The sequence below is a fragment of the Erinaceus europaeus genome, chromosome 5 (genome assembly GCF_950295315.1).
Source record: "Erinaceus europaeus chromosome 5, mEriEur2.1, whole genome shotgun sequence".
NCBI classification, from domain to species: domain Eukaryota; kingdom Metazoa; phylum Chordata; class Mammalia; order Eulipotyphla; family Erinaceidae; genus Erinaceus; species Erinaceus europaeus.
This window is the reverse complement of record NC_080166.1, coordinates 59367776-59384487: the sequence shown is the minus strand read 5'-3', so window position 1 is coordinate 59384487 and position 16712 is coordinate 59367776. Positions and strand designations below refer to the sequence as shown.

Sequence of the window (16712 nt, the reverse complement as noted above, 5' to 3'; positions counted from 1 at the left end):
AGTGTCACTCAGAGCGTTTAACCACGATGTACAAGGAAATTAAAGAACTATTTTTAATGGGTTGAGCAGTTTATTATTTATTATTTTTAATGGGTTGTCTTGTCAAAACAGTGTGACTCTTGAAGGCTGTTACTAAAGGGGACTGGATGGTGGCACATCCAAATGTCACATATACATAGAGACCCAGGTTCAAGCCCCCAGTTCCTACCTCCAGCAGGAAAGCTTCACAAGTGGTGAAGCAGTACTGTAGCTGTCAGCCTCTCTCTTTCCCCCTACCTCATAGTTTCTGTCTCCAATAAATTAAAAAAGATACTTAAACAAAAACTATACATAGCAAAAGTACTATAAAATAATCTGTTCATATGTTTAGTTTTGATTTTGCATAATTGTAGTGTTAAAAGTTTATTTCAAGATGTTTCCTGTGAATTAGAGGCCCAGTGGTTACAATTTTTCTCAGATAATTGGTTTTCTTCCCTTTTTTGAAATTGATTGTTTTGCAGTATTCTGTGACTTTGTGAGAATAGCTTCACATGTGTGTGTATATGTGTATACAACTCAGTACACCCAACAACAGGGTTCCTATGCCACTCAAGTGAATTGTTAATTTGTAAATGCATTTAATTTGTGATAATAGAATTAGAACTTTTGAGATAGATCTTGTGCAATGGGTAGGTAGCATTTCAACTAACAGAAGGATGTTGAAAGGGAAAGGAGAAATCCGTTATAAACAAAATGGCAACAGTGTGGAGCATTTTTGCTAGAAAATGAATTCTCTAGTCAAACAGGAAAAGTTGATCCAGACTGTGCATTTCTTAATGTCTGCCTTAGCGATTTAAGAATTTGAATGAATTTAGAAGAGACTGGAACTCAACCACGAAAGGGTTATGTCTAAGGTATTTGTGGCATCAGTGAACAGGGTGTATTTGAGTGAGAGAGAGGCTAGTTGAGAGAAGACATAATAGGAAGCCATTGAAGTCGCCCAGGTGGATGAGACTATGAACAATTGGCAGCATTCTTGAAAGGAGGAGACTTAAGAGACATGACTCCTAATTTACAGATGGAGAGAGATAACAGAACTTGGTAACATGACTACCGAGTGTTTTTGATTTGCTTTGGTTTTTGCCAGTTACGTACCTGCATGACGAATCCACTGCTTCATCGGCCATTTTTTCCCTTTTGGTTCTTCTCCTCCTCCTCCTCCTCCTCCTCCTCCTCCTCCTCCTCCTCCTCCTCCTCCTCCTCCTCCTCCTCCTCCTCCTCCTCCTCTTTCTCCTTCCTCTTTCATTTGACGTGATAGGACAGAGAGAAATTTAGAAAGGAAACACCTGCAGATCTGCTTTACCGATGGTGAAGCATCCCCCTTGCAGGTGGGGAGTGGCGACTTGAACCCGGGTCCTTCCGCATGATGATGTGTACACTCAACCAGGTACGCTATCACCCAGCCCCCATGACTAGGAAATTGTAAACACTGGGGATTGGAAAGAGTGTTGGTGCCTCTAACAAGTAGGGAACTGAGAGTGAGTAAGGTAAAGATGTTTTCTATTACACATGTTCAGTTCTAGTTCTAGTTCCAGATTATAATTTGTTCTAAGTAGGTCATTCTGCAAATAAATAGAAATTCAGGACAGGGACTTCTAAGTCATGCTTAGCTCAGTTTAACAACTTTGAAAATAAGCTAACTGTAATATTAGTTGTTAGCTCAAGACTCCACTTCCCACTCTAAGGGATAGAAAATGGAAAGAGAAGATGAAAGAGGCAAGAAGACATGCCTGAAGTGCTTGTGTTGCAAGAGAAAGTTACTAGGAATAAAAAGACCAAGAAAAGAGAATGTCAAAAGAGTAGTAAAAACAAGATAATGTCCTGTCAAAAAATCCAGGGCAGGGAGCCGGGCAGTGGCACACCGGTTAAGTGCACCTAGTACTGAGAGCAAGGACCTGCACAAGGACCCAGGTTCAAACCCCCGGCTCCCCACCTGCAGCATGGTCACTTGACAAGAGGCGAAGCAGGTCTGCAGATGTCTTATCTGTCTCTCTCCTTCCCCTCTCAATTTCTCTCTGTTCTGCCAAATAAAAGATAACAAAACTGAAAGCAAGCAAAACAATATCTACAGTGGCACACTTAGTTTGGGGCCTGGCACTGGCAGATGTCTGTTAGAAGTCAGCCTCAGTCGTGGTGTATAAGTATTATTGTAGTATTTGCCCTCAGTTTCATCACAGAGGAGTGACATTTGGGGAGGTTCTAGAAGAAGGCTTGACAAGCTCTGGTCTATAGACCAGTGTTGGCCCACTGCCTGTTTTTGTGAAGCCCATGAGTTAATAATATGCTTTCAACATTTTTAAGTGGTGGAAAAGGGGGGTGTAAAGAGAAAGAAGTATTGGAGACATTTCATTTTTTTAAATCTTTTCTATTTTACTTATTATTGGGTAGAGACAGAGAAACTGAGAGGTGAAGGAAGAGGTAGAGAGGGAGAGAGACACCTGCAGCCCTGCTTTACCACTCATGAAGCTTTGCCCCTACAGGTGGGGGGCCGGGGGCGTGAACCCAGGTCCTTGTGCACTGTGATTTGTGCGCTTAACCAGGTGCGCCGCTGCCTGGCCCCGAGACATTCAGTATCCCTAATAAGTGTTTATTGGAACACAGTTGCACTCATTCACTTCTGTCTCACCTGTGATTGCTAGTATATCACAATATCATTGAGGAGTGAACCCAACAGAAAGTCTCTGGTCCGCAACCCCTATATAAAATTTATGGTCTGGCCTTTTGCCTGCTCTGTTCTAGAGTTCTGTGACATTAAACCCAGAAATATTTCCGTGTCTATTATTACTTAAAATCTTACAAGGCACCCAAACTCTTTGTCAGTGCGAGCCCCTAGTATTTTACTAATGTTTCCCACAGTACCTACCACATGACTAAAATAAATGCCTGTTTGTTTCACTTACTGATTACTTGGGTCCAACAGGTTGTTAATGGTAGTTTGTGTTGTTTCGTGCCCAACAGATGTCACTGTTCTCCGGGACCCTTCCATATTACTGTGGTGTTCTGTCCTGCTCCTGTGCACATTCCAGAAACTAGAACATGCACTTACATCTTGTGTCTTTTGTAAGCCCCTTTGATGGGAATTAATTCCTGGAAGTACTAGAACTATCTTATAAGTTCCCCCCCCCAGGAAGTAATTTCTGGTGTCGTGTATACTTAAACACATAGTGTGATTGTAATGTGACATTAGTAGTGATAAATACTTTTATATTTACATAGTATAAATGTTTAGTGTAAAAAATAACTCTAGTAATGCGATGTTTATGTCAGACTTGGACAAGAAGCATAAAATACTTTGAAAAATGATCAAGTTCTTGCCACAGCTGGTTAGCTGCTGTGTCTGCCTGTCTGTATTTAACTGCAGTGAATATTTAAACTTCGAAGTAGATTGAACTAAATAGCTGTTCCATTTTCAGGGCTCTAGGGGATAACTATCTGTACAAAAATTATTTTTTCAGTTTTATTTGCTACAAAAAACTGTCAATTTAAGACTCAGTTATGACTGGATAAAATACTATAGGTAGAAAATGCTTTGTGATGATTATGTGCCTTTAATTTTTAACCAAAGTACATAAATCAATAAAAACCTGGTTCTCTTGAAGTAGCTGGTTCCCTCACACAATCCCCAGCATCTGCTCTGTGCCTTTAACTGCTTTAGAAGTTAGTCAGGTTTTCACATTCTCTTGTGTTAAACCTCTTCTTTTCCCTGTGACTTTTCAATGACTGCCCAGTTGCTGGATGTTAATTTATCATAAAGCTCGGGAAAAGAAAAGAAAAGGGGAATCGGGCAGTAGCACAGCAGGTAAAGCACAGGTGGGGCAAAGCCCAAGGACAGGCGTAAGGATCCCAGTTCGAGCCCCGGTTCCCCATCTGCAGGGGAGTCGCTTCACAGGCAGTGAAATAGGTCTGCAGGTGTCTGTCTTTCTCTCCCCCTCTCTGTCTTCCCCTCCTCTCTCATTTCTCTCTGTCCTATCCAACAACAACAACAATAACTACAACAATAAAACAACAAGGGCAACAAAAAGGAATAAATAAATAAAAATTTAGGGAGTCGGGCGGTGGCGCAAAGTGCAAGGACCGGCGGAAGGATCCTGGTTCGAGCCCCGGATTCCACCTGCAGGGGAGTCGCTTCACAGGCGGTGAAGCAGGTCTGCAGGTGTCTGTCTTTCTCTCCCCCTCTCTGTCTTCCCCTCCTCTCTCCATTTCTCTCTGTCCTATCCAACAATGACGACATCAATAACAACAACAATAATAACTACAACAACAATAAAAAACAAGGGCAACAAAAGGGAAAATTAATATTTTTAAAATTTTTTTTGATTCTTTAAAGAAAGGAAAAGTGGGATTTTTATTTCTTTTGCTCTTAACTTCCCTTTTCTGTTTTCATGCTTTCAATCTTGATCTCTTTACCTGTCTGATTTTAATTGGCTTCAGTATGATTTCATTGCTGCTCTCATGCCTATCGTGGAATCAATAGATCCTGCATCATGGAGGCAGGGCTTGCGCAAAACTGGCATTGTTCTTGTGCCCAGTAAGGGCGAAACATCTATGGTGAGGCATGGCTGTGTGCAAGGGTTTATACTAGGTGACAGCATAACAAGTCTAATACAAGTACTGGCTCCAAACATGCATGTTTCTAAGTTCCTGTCTCGTGCTCATTACTGTCCTCTATATCTGCATCATCATGTTTCTGTTTTCTATAAAGCGTGCAGTGTTTTCTTAACCTAATGTAGAAAGGTAGTTCATTCCTTTCAGATCTTTGCATTTTTTACTAAGACATTAACCTAAAAGTGTTTTCTCCTGCAACCATTAACTATGACTATAGACATGTCGTCTGTAAACTTTTCATTTCCAGCTTAAAAAACAGGTCGTTTTTGATGATTCTTTTTCTTTCTTTCTTTTTCTTTTTTCTTTTTTCTTTCTTTTTTTTTTTTTTTTTTTTGCTTGAAATATAAAAATCAAACAGTTTCCGACCTCCACTACTAAAATTTCTCCCAAAGAAGAAGAGAGGAAAGATGAGTCTCCTGCATCATGGAGGTTAGGACTCAGAAAGACTGGCAGTTACGGCGCACTGGCCGAAATCACAGCATCTAAAGAGGCACAGAAAGAAAAAGACATGACAGGTGTCATGCGTTCTGCATCAAGCCCCAGGCTTTCCTCCTCTTTGGATAACAAAGAAAAGGTAATCTATTTCACAACTGGATGTCTATAAAACCTGTTAACGATTGGTTTTTCAGAACCCGCAGCAATCTCAAATGCTCTGCCCTGTATTGACTTTCGTTGTGACGTAGTCACGTCACACAGTGCAAATACACCGCTCCTGAACACACATCTCTATTGGATTCTGTGCATGGGAAAGCAGAGGAAGCACTCACCCAGAAGAAAATGTTGAGACCCGAATAGAGGAACACCTCGCCGTGGCTGAGAACGCAGCCGGGAAGCTGTGTCACAGCCTCTAAAGATTAGGAGCACTTTATGCAGAAAGGTGCTCCATAGAAGATCTGTTTACCCAGTGCCTGTAGTTTCTTTAACTACTGTTGGGTCTGATTGTTTGGGGGAAGGTGTTTGTTTGTTTGTTTTATTGTTTTGTTGTTGTTTTGCCAGAGTGCTGCTCAGTTCTGTCTTGTTGTGTTGGGGGTTGAACCTGGGACCTTTGCTGCCTCAGGTTTTTTGCATAACCATTATGATATCTCTCCAGTCCTCTGGTATATCGTAAGCACCTTTATCTTAGTGAATAATTTTACTGAGTATATTTCAATAGGCAGTGTACAATAGCATCAGATAGACTGTACTACAATTCATTCAGTGATATAGATGTTTTGGGATTCCCCCCCCCCCCCCCCAGTGCTTGGCCTTCTTTTACTTTCCCTATCTAAATGGTTTTCTTTATTTAGGCTTGTTTCAGTATCTCAGAAATCCAGAAATGGAATTTCTTTTGTTTGTATGTGTACACACACACACACACACACACACACACAGCCTTTTTTTTCCCCAAGTGCTTTGTGCAAATATATCAGATACCATTGTCTCTTCATTGCTCAACTAGATTTGATGATTATTTTTTGTTTTCAATATTACAGTATTATATTTTAAAGCATAAAATAGCAAGATTACAGGTGAATTAATTATATTGAGTTTTTTTTTTCCCCCTCTGAAGTTTAGTATATTTTAGCTAAAGTAATTTCTTACAGAATGTTAGGAAAAGGCATTAAATGTGAAGGATTTTTGATGGCAATCTGTCACCATGCACATACTGGCATCCGCTTTCCCCTCTGTTACATAGGAAAAAGATAGCAAAGGAACTCGCCTCGCCTATGTCGCCCCTACAATACCAAGACGGCTGGCCAGCACGTCTGACATTGAAGAAAAAGAAAACAGGTGTGTCCATTTCATTTGCTTTCTGTACTGCAAAATATTGAATAGTACTGCCTAACTTGGAAATTGATCCATGAGCATTGTTGCCACTGTTTGGAATATGGATCACGCTGAGAGGTGGAAGGCATTCCTGCAAAAACATCCAAGTCCTTCATACTGGATAGAACACACTAGACGTGTTCATAAAATGAACCCCCGAAAAGGCACCCCGACTGAGACAGTGAAAGGATGTGGGTGGCAGAGGAGAGCACAGACTCAGACCTGCCTCCGGAGCGCTCGGAGCAATGAAGAGGGAGACAGGCCCTTCAGCACTGCAGTCACTTTGTCCTGTTTTTCATCAAATGAAAATGAAGCTTAAGTTTTTTGTTTTTTGGGATTTTTTTTTGCCAACGGGTTGATGCTGGAGCTCAGTGCTGGCACTAGGAATCCACTGCTCCTGGTGGCCATTATTTCCTTTTCTTTTTTTCCCTTTTTCCTTTCCTTCCTTCCTTTTATTAGATAGGACAGAAAGAAACAGAGGGGACAGAGCAAAAGAGAAACCCCTGCAGACCTGCTTCACCACTCCTGAAGCCTCCCCACTGCAGATCAGGTGGAGAGCAGGGGCTCAAACCCGGCCTGTTAGCAGGCATGCTACTGCCTAGCCCCCAGCTTAAAATCCTTTAGATATAATTATGGTTGTGTTCCAACGCTTATATTTTTGTGTCTTTTTAAATTTTTATTTATTAGATAGAGACAGAGAAATTGAGAGGGACACAGATACCTGCAGCCCTGCTTCACCACTTGTGAAGCTTTCCCCCTACAGGTGAGGACCCAGTCCTTGCACACTATAATGTGTGTGCTTAACCAGGTTCTCCAGTACCTGGACCCCTTTTTGTGTCTTTTTTTAACCTGACGTTTCATACAAGTCATATATTAACATGTATCTTCATCGGTGTGTAATATTACATGGAGTAGACTTGACAGGGTTGACAGGGTAAGAATGTTCCCCGGTATGTAGCACTCCACAGTCTGGGTCTGCTGAGGTTCTGGTAACTATGTCTCCTCCTCATGCTATAGACTTTGAAATTCCCAGATATTCCATTTCTATTTCGACTAATGTTTATCATTGTACAGTTTATTAACCCCATTCTAAAATTACCTACCAGAATCTGAAGGATTTTCTTTTCACAGAGACTCTTTAAGTTTGCGAACAAGTAGTTCTTACACAAGAAGGAAATGGGAAGATGACCTCAAAAAGAATAGTTCAGTCAATGAAGGCTCAACTTACCACAGAAGGTAATGATGCAGTTCTTAAGTAGCTTTCATGTATACTTTCATAAATATATAAGACAGCTTGGAGCTTTCAGTAGAGTATCTTAAAAGAAAATAGGTATCTTTACTGTGCAACTATGCTTTCTTGTTTATAGACTTGTTTATATAAAGGCACTATTTATTAGAAGTGAAAAGTTGCTCCTACTTTTTGCCTCCCTCTTCTATATTTAATTAATTTGGATATACTGTGAAATATATCCACTTCTTAAACTGTATCTGCTCAATATTGGGTGACCCAGAAGTCTGTGCATCTCTTGATCTCAGAGCTGTGAAATGCTTTACATTGGGATGTTGCTAATGACATCCTGGAGGCAAGGGGTTTGGGGATACAAGCCATCTCTCTGCTATATAGAACCAAAAAGGAGCATAAAAGATGAATGAGTGTAAAATAGCCAAAAATCATTTCTCATCATTGAATACAATTTTGTCTAGGAATAACAAAATAACAAAATTGTAAATTTCTCTTAGTAAAATCAAACCACTGTTTTTCCTGACCCAGACTCTTACAGTCTGAAATAATCCTAGGCATGGGAAGTTTCAGGTCGAATCATAAATTTTGCTGAGAAAGCAGGGTAGGCAGTTAAATGATACACTACCAAATTAGTGCTCTATCTAGACTCCAGCAAGTTGTAGATGCAACTCTTGGTGCTGGAGCTGGTGGTGTATTTAGGAACACAGCTTCATAGGTTTTTCCCAGCCGTGTGACTCTGTGTAAAGTATAGACATTGACTATAGACTCACATACAAACACATCCTCTATAGATATGACTCTTTCCTTTAGTTACTCCTTTGGTAGAAGACAAGATGATTTGATTAGTTCTAGTGTTCCAAGCACCACATCAACACCAACAGTTACCTCTGCAGCTGGGCTTCAGAAAAGCCTGCTCCCCAGCTCAAGCACTCCTACAAAGATTGCAGCGGGCTCTTCCTCAGCAGGCACACAAAGCAGGTGAGTCGCTGAGAACCTTCTGTGTCCAGGCCTGCTGTGCGCTTCTGTGTGTGCATGCCTTCTTGTTTAGGAGATTGTGGGGCTCTGGGTTTTTTTCCCCACTCTTTCCGTGTTAAAATTAACATCTGTGCAAAAATTGGTTCCCCAAGAGACAATTATGCATGTCCGGGAAAAATTTAAGTTCCCGAATTATTATTTCGCAGCTTAAAATTTTACAGTTCTTTCTGATGGCTCTGGGTGAGCTTTTTTTTTTTTTTTTTTTGATCCGTAGTTCAAACAATGTCTCTCCTTGTGTTTTTAAAAAATCCATCCCTGTTGTCATGTTTCCAGCTGCTAGAAGGTGCTTTCTTTGTTTAGCTGTTCTCCTTTTCTCTTTTTGTGTTGCTGCTTATGGCGCTGTAGTACCTCAAATCGTTTGTGGGCTGAGGATAGTACTGAGAAGGAAAAGGACAGTGTCCCCACGGCAGTGACCATTCCCGTTGCTCCAACTGTTGTAAACGCTGCGGCCTCTACCACAACCCTGACTACTACTACTGCCGGCACTGTCTCCTCTACGTCAGAGGTCAGGGAGAGACGCAGGTGTGTAAAGGTCCTGGCCGGACTGCCCGTATCCCTTGCCCCGTGATGAAAACTGTCTGCTCTGTTACGTGTGTTTAATCTTGATTAATTGGTGGCCATCACTTCAGTAAGGTGATACATGGAAAAACTCTCAGCTCAGAGCTGTGTAAACTGATATGACTTAGCCAATAGAGGTCACATGACAAACTTTTTCATTCTTATTGTTTCCTCCCATTACTATGAAACTTGATGGGTGTTAAGATTTTTGTTTTGTTTTGTTTTGTTATGGTTGTTGTTATTTGGGGGAATTTCATTTTGAGATTTTCTTGGTGAGGAAAGGATTTTGTGTACTTTTTTTTTTTTTGCTGGGACTTCACCACCTCTAGTTAGCTTTCTGAGACAGACACGGGGGGGGGGGGGGGGTGGAGAAACACTACAGGAGGCCCAGGTTCCTGTATTTTATGAGGACAGGGCTAAACCCTGGGTTGTACACATGGTAAAGTAGGCCCCTCCAAATGAGCCAACTTGCAGGCCTTTTTTTTTTTTTTTCTCCTTTTCTTTTCCTTCTCTTCTCTTCTTTTCTGGTAGTCAGTAGGAGAAAGGGAGTAACACCTGCCGCTTGTGAAGCTACCTCTTTGTAAGCAGGGACCAGGCACAATTCCCTGTTCCTAGCACATGACCACATATTTGTTTTATGAGGTGAGCCACAGCCTGGTCACTGTGTACATTTAATTTTTTTAATTTATTTTCCCTTTTGTTGCCCTTGTTTTTTTTTTTTTTTTTTTGTTATTGATGTCATCATCATTAGATAGGACAGAGAGAAATGGAGAGGGGGGAGAGAAAGAGAAAGACAGACACCTACAGACCTGCTTCACCGCCTGTGAAGCGACTCCCCTGCAAATGGGGAGCTGGGGGCTTGAACTGGGATCCTTATTCTGGTCCTTGCGCTTTGCGCCATGTGGGCTTAACCCGCTGCGCTACTGCCCAGCTCCCCACTGTGTACATTTTTTTTTCCCCGTGCTTAAATATAAGCACTGCTTGCTCACTTCTCTCTGCTGCTACCAGTTTGTATGGAGTCATAATCGTGAAAAGAAACTTACTAAAATTAAGTATTTGAAGATAATGCTATGATAGAGCTAGAGTCTACTAGCACAAGAAGCAAAACGTGTCTACTGACATTTTTCCTGCTCCACAATGATAGACATTTTGTTTGTGTCACCTTGTTACAATGATGCTTGCCAGTAATATAAATGCTTGTGTTTTGCTTTGTGTCTAATAATCGTTTGCAGTTTTGAATACATTGTTGCCCTTTTTTGTTCGTCTTTTAATTAAATTTCATCAAGGGTTTCCAAATGTGTATGGTTGAAAAAATTGTCCCGGAAATATTTCTATCTTGACTTAATAATATATCGTGGATGAGAAACATAAGTCAGTACATGTAGTCATACCTTTGCATACATAGATATGTATTGTACTTATCACGTGTACTTTAGGGAAACATGTAGATACACTGTGTACACTATTAGCTCCTACGCCCTCCTTGAATTTTTCTGCCTTCCTTGATCAGGCAGAGATGAGGATTTATAACAGGATTGATTTTTTTTTCCAGTATAATTTGATTGACTTACCAGAATATGAATAGTGTAAATAAACATTTTAGCTGGTAAATGGCAGTGGACTAAGATGCATGCAGACAGTAATTTGTACTCATTAAAAGAGTAAGCCTGGGGAGTCAGGCGGTAGTGCAGCGGGTTAAGCGCATGTGGCGCAAAGCGCAAGGACTGGCATAAGGATTCCTGTTCCAGTCCTCGGCTCCCAACCTGTACGGGAGTTGCTTCACAAGCGGTGAAGCAGGTCTGCAGGTGTCTATCTTTCTCTCCCTCTCTGTCTTCCCTTCCTCTCTCCATTTCTCTCTGTCCTATCCAACAATGACAACAACAATAATAACTACAACAATACAAAAACAACAAAGGCAACAAAAGGGTGTAAGTAAATATTTAAATATATATATTAAAAAAAAAAAGTAAGTCTGACTTTAAAAGTGACAACCTTTGCATTGCACCAAAAGCAGAAAGTGAGCAAGACTACTATGAAGCAAAATTCTATTCTGTATATAATCAGAGGGGAGAGGCCTGTCTATTCTATTCTGTATGTAGTCAGAGGGGAGAGGCCTCGTGTTCCAGGGCAGTGACGGTTCAGTGGACAGGCACAGGATTTGCCAGCATGAGCTCCTGTGTTTACTCTCCAGCCCTGCATCTACTAGACGGACGCTCTGGTGCCCTCTCTACCACTTTTGCTCGTTAATACAGTTAGAAGTAAATACAGGTTTGGTATAATCACATGAGATGTAATGAGGAAGGTGGCAATGGAAGATGGGGCAGAAAGTCCCACACCTGAGGAACTAGAGCTCCGAGTTCAATCCCCAGCTGCACCAGCAGGCAGAGTTCAGCAGCACTCAGATAGAAAGGATCGAATTCCAGTACTTTGTGCTCATGTTTACCTGCAGAGCAGCCCATGAAGTGCTGCTAGCATGCTGCTATCTCTCTCTCTCTCTCTCTCTCTCTCTCTCTCTCTCTCTCTCTCTCACTCTCCTTTCAGTTTCTGTCTTATCCAAAAAAGTAGAGCAAAAAAAAAAAAAGAGGAGGAACATTAAGGGCAACACAGTGTAGTCCTTGGACTCAGTTTGGTGTATCTCACCAAAGTAAAGTGGGGGGGCTTTCAATTTCACCATAGGAGGGCATGTGAGGAGACACTTTGATACTCCTATTAACTTACACTCTTAGAAGTCACTACTGATTCAACATGCCAGGGCAAAATACACTCAATATTTCAAGTTCTCTAACTACCTTCATTTCAGTCTGAGTATATATTTCTCTAGCCTAAGCATTTAATGTTTCAAATTTGTAAAGATTCAATTCTGACTTTGGGCTTAAAGCAGTTAAGCAGTTCTAGATAATATAAATTGTTTTCTTTGTCAAAGAAAGAAAAAGAGAGAGAGAGAAAGAAAGCGGAGGGGAGATAGGCATAAAGGTTATACAAACAGACTCTCATGCCTGAAGCTCCAAAGTCCCAGGTTCAGTCCCCTACACCACCATAAGCCAGAGCTGAACAGTGCTCTGGTTAAAAAAATAAAATAATAAAATAAAATAAGAAAGAAAGAACCAAACCCCTGATGGAAAAAAAAAAAAATGAGAGCATAGTGTGACTTGAACAGTATGAAATAAATAATGAATTATTCTAGCTTTAGAAAGACCTTTTTTTTTTTTTTTTTTTTTATCTTTAATGGTGTAGAAGGAACCATGTTCAAGGACCCATTTCTGAGCCCCCAGCTCCTGCATGGAAAGGAAGAGCTTCATGAGCACTAAAATAGTGCTGCAGAGATCTTTCCGCTAGTTCTCTTTGCCCTCTTGATCTTTTCCATCCTGTCAAATAAAAGATAATGAATAGATATTTTTAAAACAATATCAGGTAAGAAAGGTAAATTTGAGTGGATGGATGGATGGATAGAGAAAGAAAAGAGAGGGATGAGTGGAAACTAGAGAGTTTTGCGAAAGCTAAGGAGTTTTAAGATGAGCTTAGGACATTAAAGTACATGGGGGGAATAAATTAGAATAAATTTTGAAGTTTTTTATGAGCATACAAATAGAGTTCATTGTGAACCAAGGTATGATGTCTGCTAAAATCGCCAGTAATAAATGCACAGTGTTAGGGAGTCGGGCGGTAGCGCAGTGGGTTAAGCACACGTGGTACAAAGCTCAAGGACCCGCGTAAGGATCCCGGTTCCAGGCTCCAGCTCCCCACCTGCAGGGGAGTCGCTTCACAGGCGGTGAAGCGGGTCTGCAGGTGTCTTTCTAGCCCCCTCTCAGTCTTCCCCTACTCTCTCCATTTCTCTCTGTCCTATCCAACAACGACAACATCAACAACAATAGTAACTACAACAACAAAAACAACAAGGGCAACAAAAGAGAATAAATAAATATTTAATAAATGCACACTGTCAAGAATGTTAGACAGTGCTGCTTGCTAATCAGTGTTCCCATAGCAGAATATTGCCTTTCATGCCTGATAGTTACAAGCGTCTAGAGGAAGTCTATTACATAATTGAGGAAGCAAAAAAAAAACCTGTTGTTTTGGAGACCCTGAGAAAAGTTGTATGGTAATATGAGTAGTTCTCATCTAAAAAGAAATTATGATATTATTGCATTAATTGAGTTTCAGACCAAGTGTAGCTGTGTTCTGAACACTCTTGTTTATTTATTTTTTCTTTTGAAGAGCTGGGGTCCTTTGAATACATGATTTTCCTACTCTGGGCCTCTTTTTGAGGGGGGAGAAGAGAGAGAGGCAGAGACCATCTCAGCAAAACCTCCTGAGTGCTATAGCTCCTTCCATGTGATTTGCACCTGGGCCAGGCCTTGCTTGGTGAGCTGTCTCCCTGGCCCTGAACACTCTTATAGCCCGTTAAAGTGCCAAGCTTGTGTGTGTTATTCACACATCCGTATGTAATTGCATTCACAGGTACTGTTTCTCCAGCTAATACATTGTACTTACTATTATAGATCATACCTCACTCCTGTTAGAGATGAAGAGTCTGAATCCCAAAGAAAAGCAAGATCCAGGCAAGCAAGACAGTCGAGAAGATCGACACAGGTATGTCTGTTGTGTATAATGTGTGAAATTTCAAAATGTATTGCCTTTTCTGTTTCTATAAAAATTGTGCATACCAGTATATAATGTAAATCTGAAAAGGTAAAAGTTGCCTTAGTAAACCCTCCATAGCCTTTTATGTATAAGGTTACACCATCAGTATTTTATTAGTGATTTAATAATGATTGACAAGACTGTGGGATAAGAGGGATGCAGTTCCACACAGTTCCCACCACCAGAGTTCCGCGTCCCATCCCCCTCCATTGGAAGCTTCCCTGTTTATCCCTCTGGGAGGATGGACCCAAATTCTTTATGGGGAGCAGAAGGTGGGAGGTCTGGCTTCTGTAACTGCTTCTCTGCTAGACATGGGTGTTGGCAGGTAAATCCACACCCCCAGCCTGTTTCTTTTTTTAATATTTATTAATTTTTTAAATATTTATTCCCTTTTCTTGCTCTTGTTGTTTTATTGTTGTAGTCATTATTATTATTGATGTCATCATTGTTGTTGGATAGGACAGAGAGAGGAAGGGAAGGCAGAGAGGGGGAGAGAAAAATAGACACCTGCAGACCTGTTTTACCATTTGTGAAGCAACCCCCTGCAGGTGGGGAGCTGAGGGCTCAAACCGGGATCCTTACACCAATCCTTGTGCTTTGCGCCCCCAGCCTGTTTCTATCTTTCCCTAGTGGGGCAGGGCTCTGGAGAGCACTATCAGTTTTTTATCTGCTATATCTTTTATTCCTAAAATGATTACTGTCATAGGATGAATTTTATTTGCTATTATTCTGGATACTATAATCAGTCATACATGAGATTACTAATTATTAGAGAATGATGATATTTGGGTTTGGATCTAATGAGTCTGTTAGATATAGCAGTGTGCAAGTAGGAGACAAAAATCACTTGGGCTAGTCATCTCCTTTCCTTCTCCTCCTCGTCCCTCTCATCGTTCCTTTGACAACCTTTTGAGTAGTCCCTTCCTTACTTTAAAGAGCTTGTAGACCTTACAGTTCACTCACATTACGACCTGAACTACTTAGTAGGATCTTAACACTTTTTTTCTGACTTGGTTATTATATTTCTTGATGTCAGCATTGTTCTTTAAAATTGTTTCCTTATTAAAAGGGTCTAAATTATTTCTTAAAGTGTCATAAAAACAGATATGTAAGCACTGTGTATATTGACTTTCTCTTCTCTGAACTACTGGGGAATACTTAACACATATTAATATGGCTTCTCTGTCCCCTGTTATTTTGTTAATTTTCAAAATAATTTCAGAGATAACTTCTTAAGATATTTTTAAAACTTTCTTAGCACCTATCATTGTGCTTACTCTTGATGATGCTCCATAGAGTGAAAAAAATTTTTTTCACTCTGCAAATCAACTTCAAACATGTACATTTAATCCCTAGCACAGTCATATGTATCTGATTATTAAATGCTTCTTTAAAGTGAGTTTCTGTGTACCTCATAATTAGATTGATCATTTTTGAATACAGGGAGTGACATTAACTGATCTTCAGGAAGCGGAAAAAACAATAGGACGAAGTCGTTCTATCAGAACCAGAGAACCAGAAAATGAAGAAAAAGAAAAAGAGGAAAAAGAAAAGCAGGATAAAGAGAAGCAGGAAGAAAAGAAGGAGTCAGAATTATCTAGAGAAGATGAATTAAAACAGAAATACTCCAGAACGTATGATGAGGTAGTATACGAATGATAGTGCTACATCAGATGGAATTTGTCTTTTAATGTCATGTCATGAAGTGGCATATTAAATTTAATTTAATTTGATGGAATATATGTCTGCAAGCCATATACAGAGTACGTAAAAGAACGTTTAGCTGGAAATCTGAATTATGTTGACATGGAGTCAGAAGAGAATCTTCCCTCAGAAGCAACTTGAAGTGTCCCATACGTGTGTGTTTTTACTGCATTTACTGATTCAGGTGGGCTTTATGTTTCAGACCTGCCAGCGTTACAGGCCAGTGTCGACTTCCAGTGTGACCACTCCATCCTCTTCGCTTTCCACCATGAGCAGCTCTCTCTACACATCGAGTCAGCTAAGCAGACCAAACAGTCTCATAGGGATAACTTCTGGCTACTCCAGAGGCTTAACAAAAGAAAATGAACGAGGTAAGACCAGACTTTCATTGCTTTCTTCAAATGTCCCTTGTTATAGTTGACACTCCCAATAGGAAAGTAGAAAATAAAAATTCAAATTACATGGTCTGGCATTGGTACATGTATCTTTATGCCTTAAAATTTTACAAGATCTGTGTGTTCACCACCTGAGACAGTACAGTGTAGATTTGGTAGGTGACTCTTTCTAAGTGCAATTTCCAGTGCTGTCAGTGATTTAGTAATGGTTAACGAGATTGTAAAGTAACGGGTACAATTCCACACAGCTCCCACAGTGGTTTTATTTCTTGCTGATTATGTTGGACTTGTCTTTCAGAAATGTGTGTGTGTGTGTGTGTGATTATTTTAAGCCATAATAACTTAATATAATTTCTTTGCTAATATGAATTGTGCCATTTTATTGAGAAATAGATTTTTCATCTAAACCTGAACATACTGATACTGTTATCATTTCTTATCTATGAGCTTCCTACTTAAATTCTGATGTGCTCTCTCTGTAAATCAGGTGAGCATAAAATGTCTCCTAGTCATAGATATTTACATCTTCAAAGCAAAACCCCAAAGTCGTCGGCACCGCAATATCATTCATTCTAGGGGCAAGCATCAGAATGTTCAGTTTCTCTAGTTTGGTCATTGAGCTGTTTCAGTTCTCATTAACCACTGAATGTGGTTTTAAATATGGTCACATTTTAAGATGTCGAGCA

General features: G+C 40.4%; 1 protein-coding gene across 4 annotated transcripts in view; it reads left to right on the top strand.

Moving 5' to 3' along the window:
- PPP1R12A (protein phosphatase 1 regulatory subunit 12A) overlaps positions 1 to 16712 on the top strand; it is a 139974-nt gene that overhangs the window by 101713 nt on the left and 21549 nt on the right. For 2 of the 4 annotated variants that reach the window (XM_060191361.1, XM_007525650.3), the window contains exons 10-17: positions 5003 to 5218; positions 6320 to 6414; positions 7582 to 7686; positions 8504 to 8671; positions 9074 to 9250; positions 13786 to 13876; positions 15371 to 15571; positions 15834 to 16002. In XM_060191361.1, the coding sequence (XP_060047344.1) occupies positions 5003 to 5218; positions 6320 to 6414; positions 7582 to 7686; positions 8504 to 8671; positions 9074 to 9250; positions 13786 to 13876; positions 15371 to 15571; positions 15834 to 16002 (1222 nt within the window). The remainder of the gene's footprint in view (positions 1 to 5002; positions 5219 to 6319; positions 6415 to 7581; positions 7687 to 8503; positions 8672 to 9073; positions 9251 to 13785; positions 13877 to 15370; positions 15572 to 15833; positions 16003 to 16712) is intronic. The other 2 variants (XM_060191360.1, XM_060191362.1) reach the window with 2 other exon arrangements.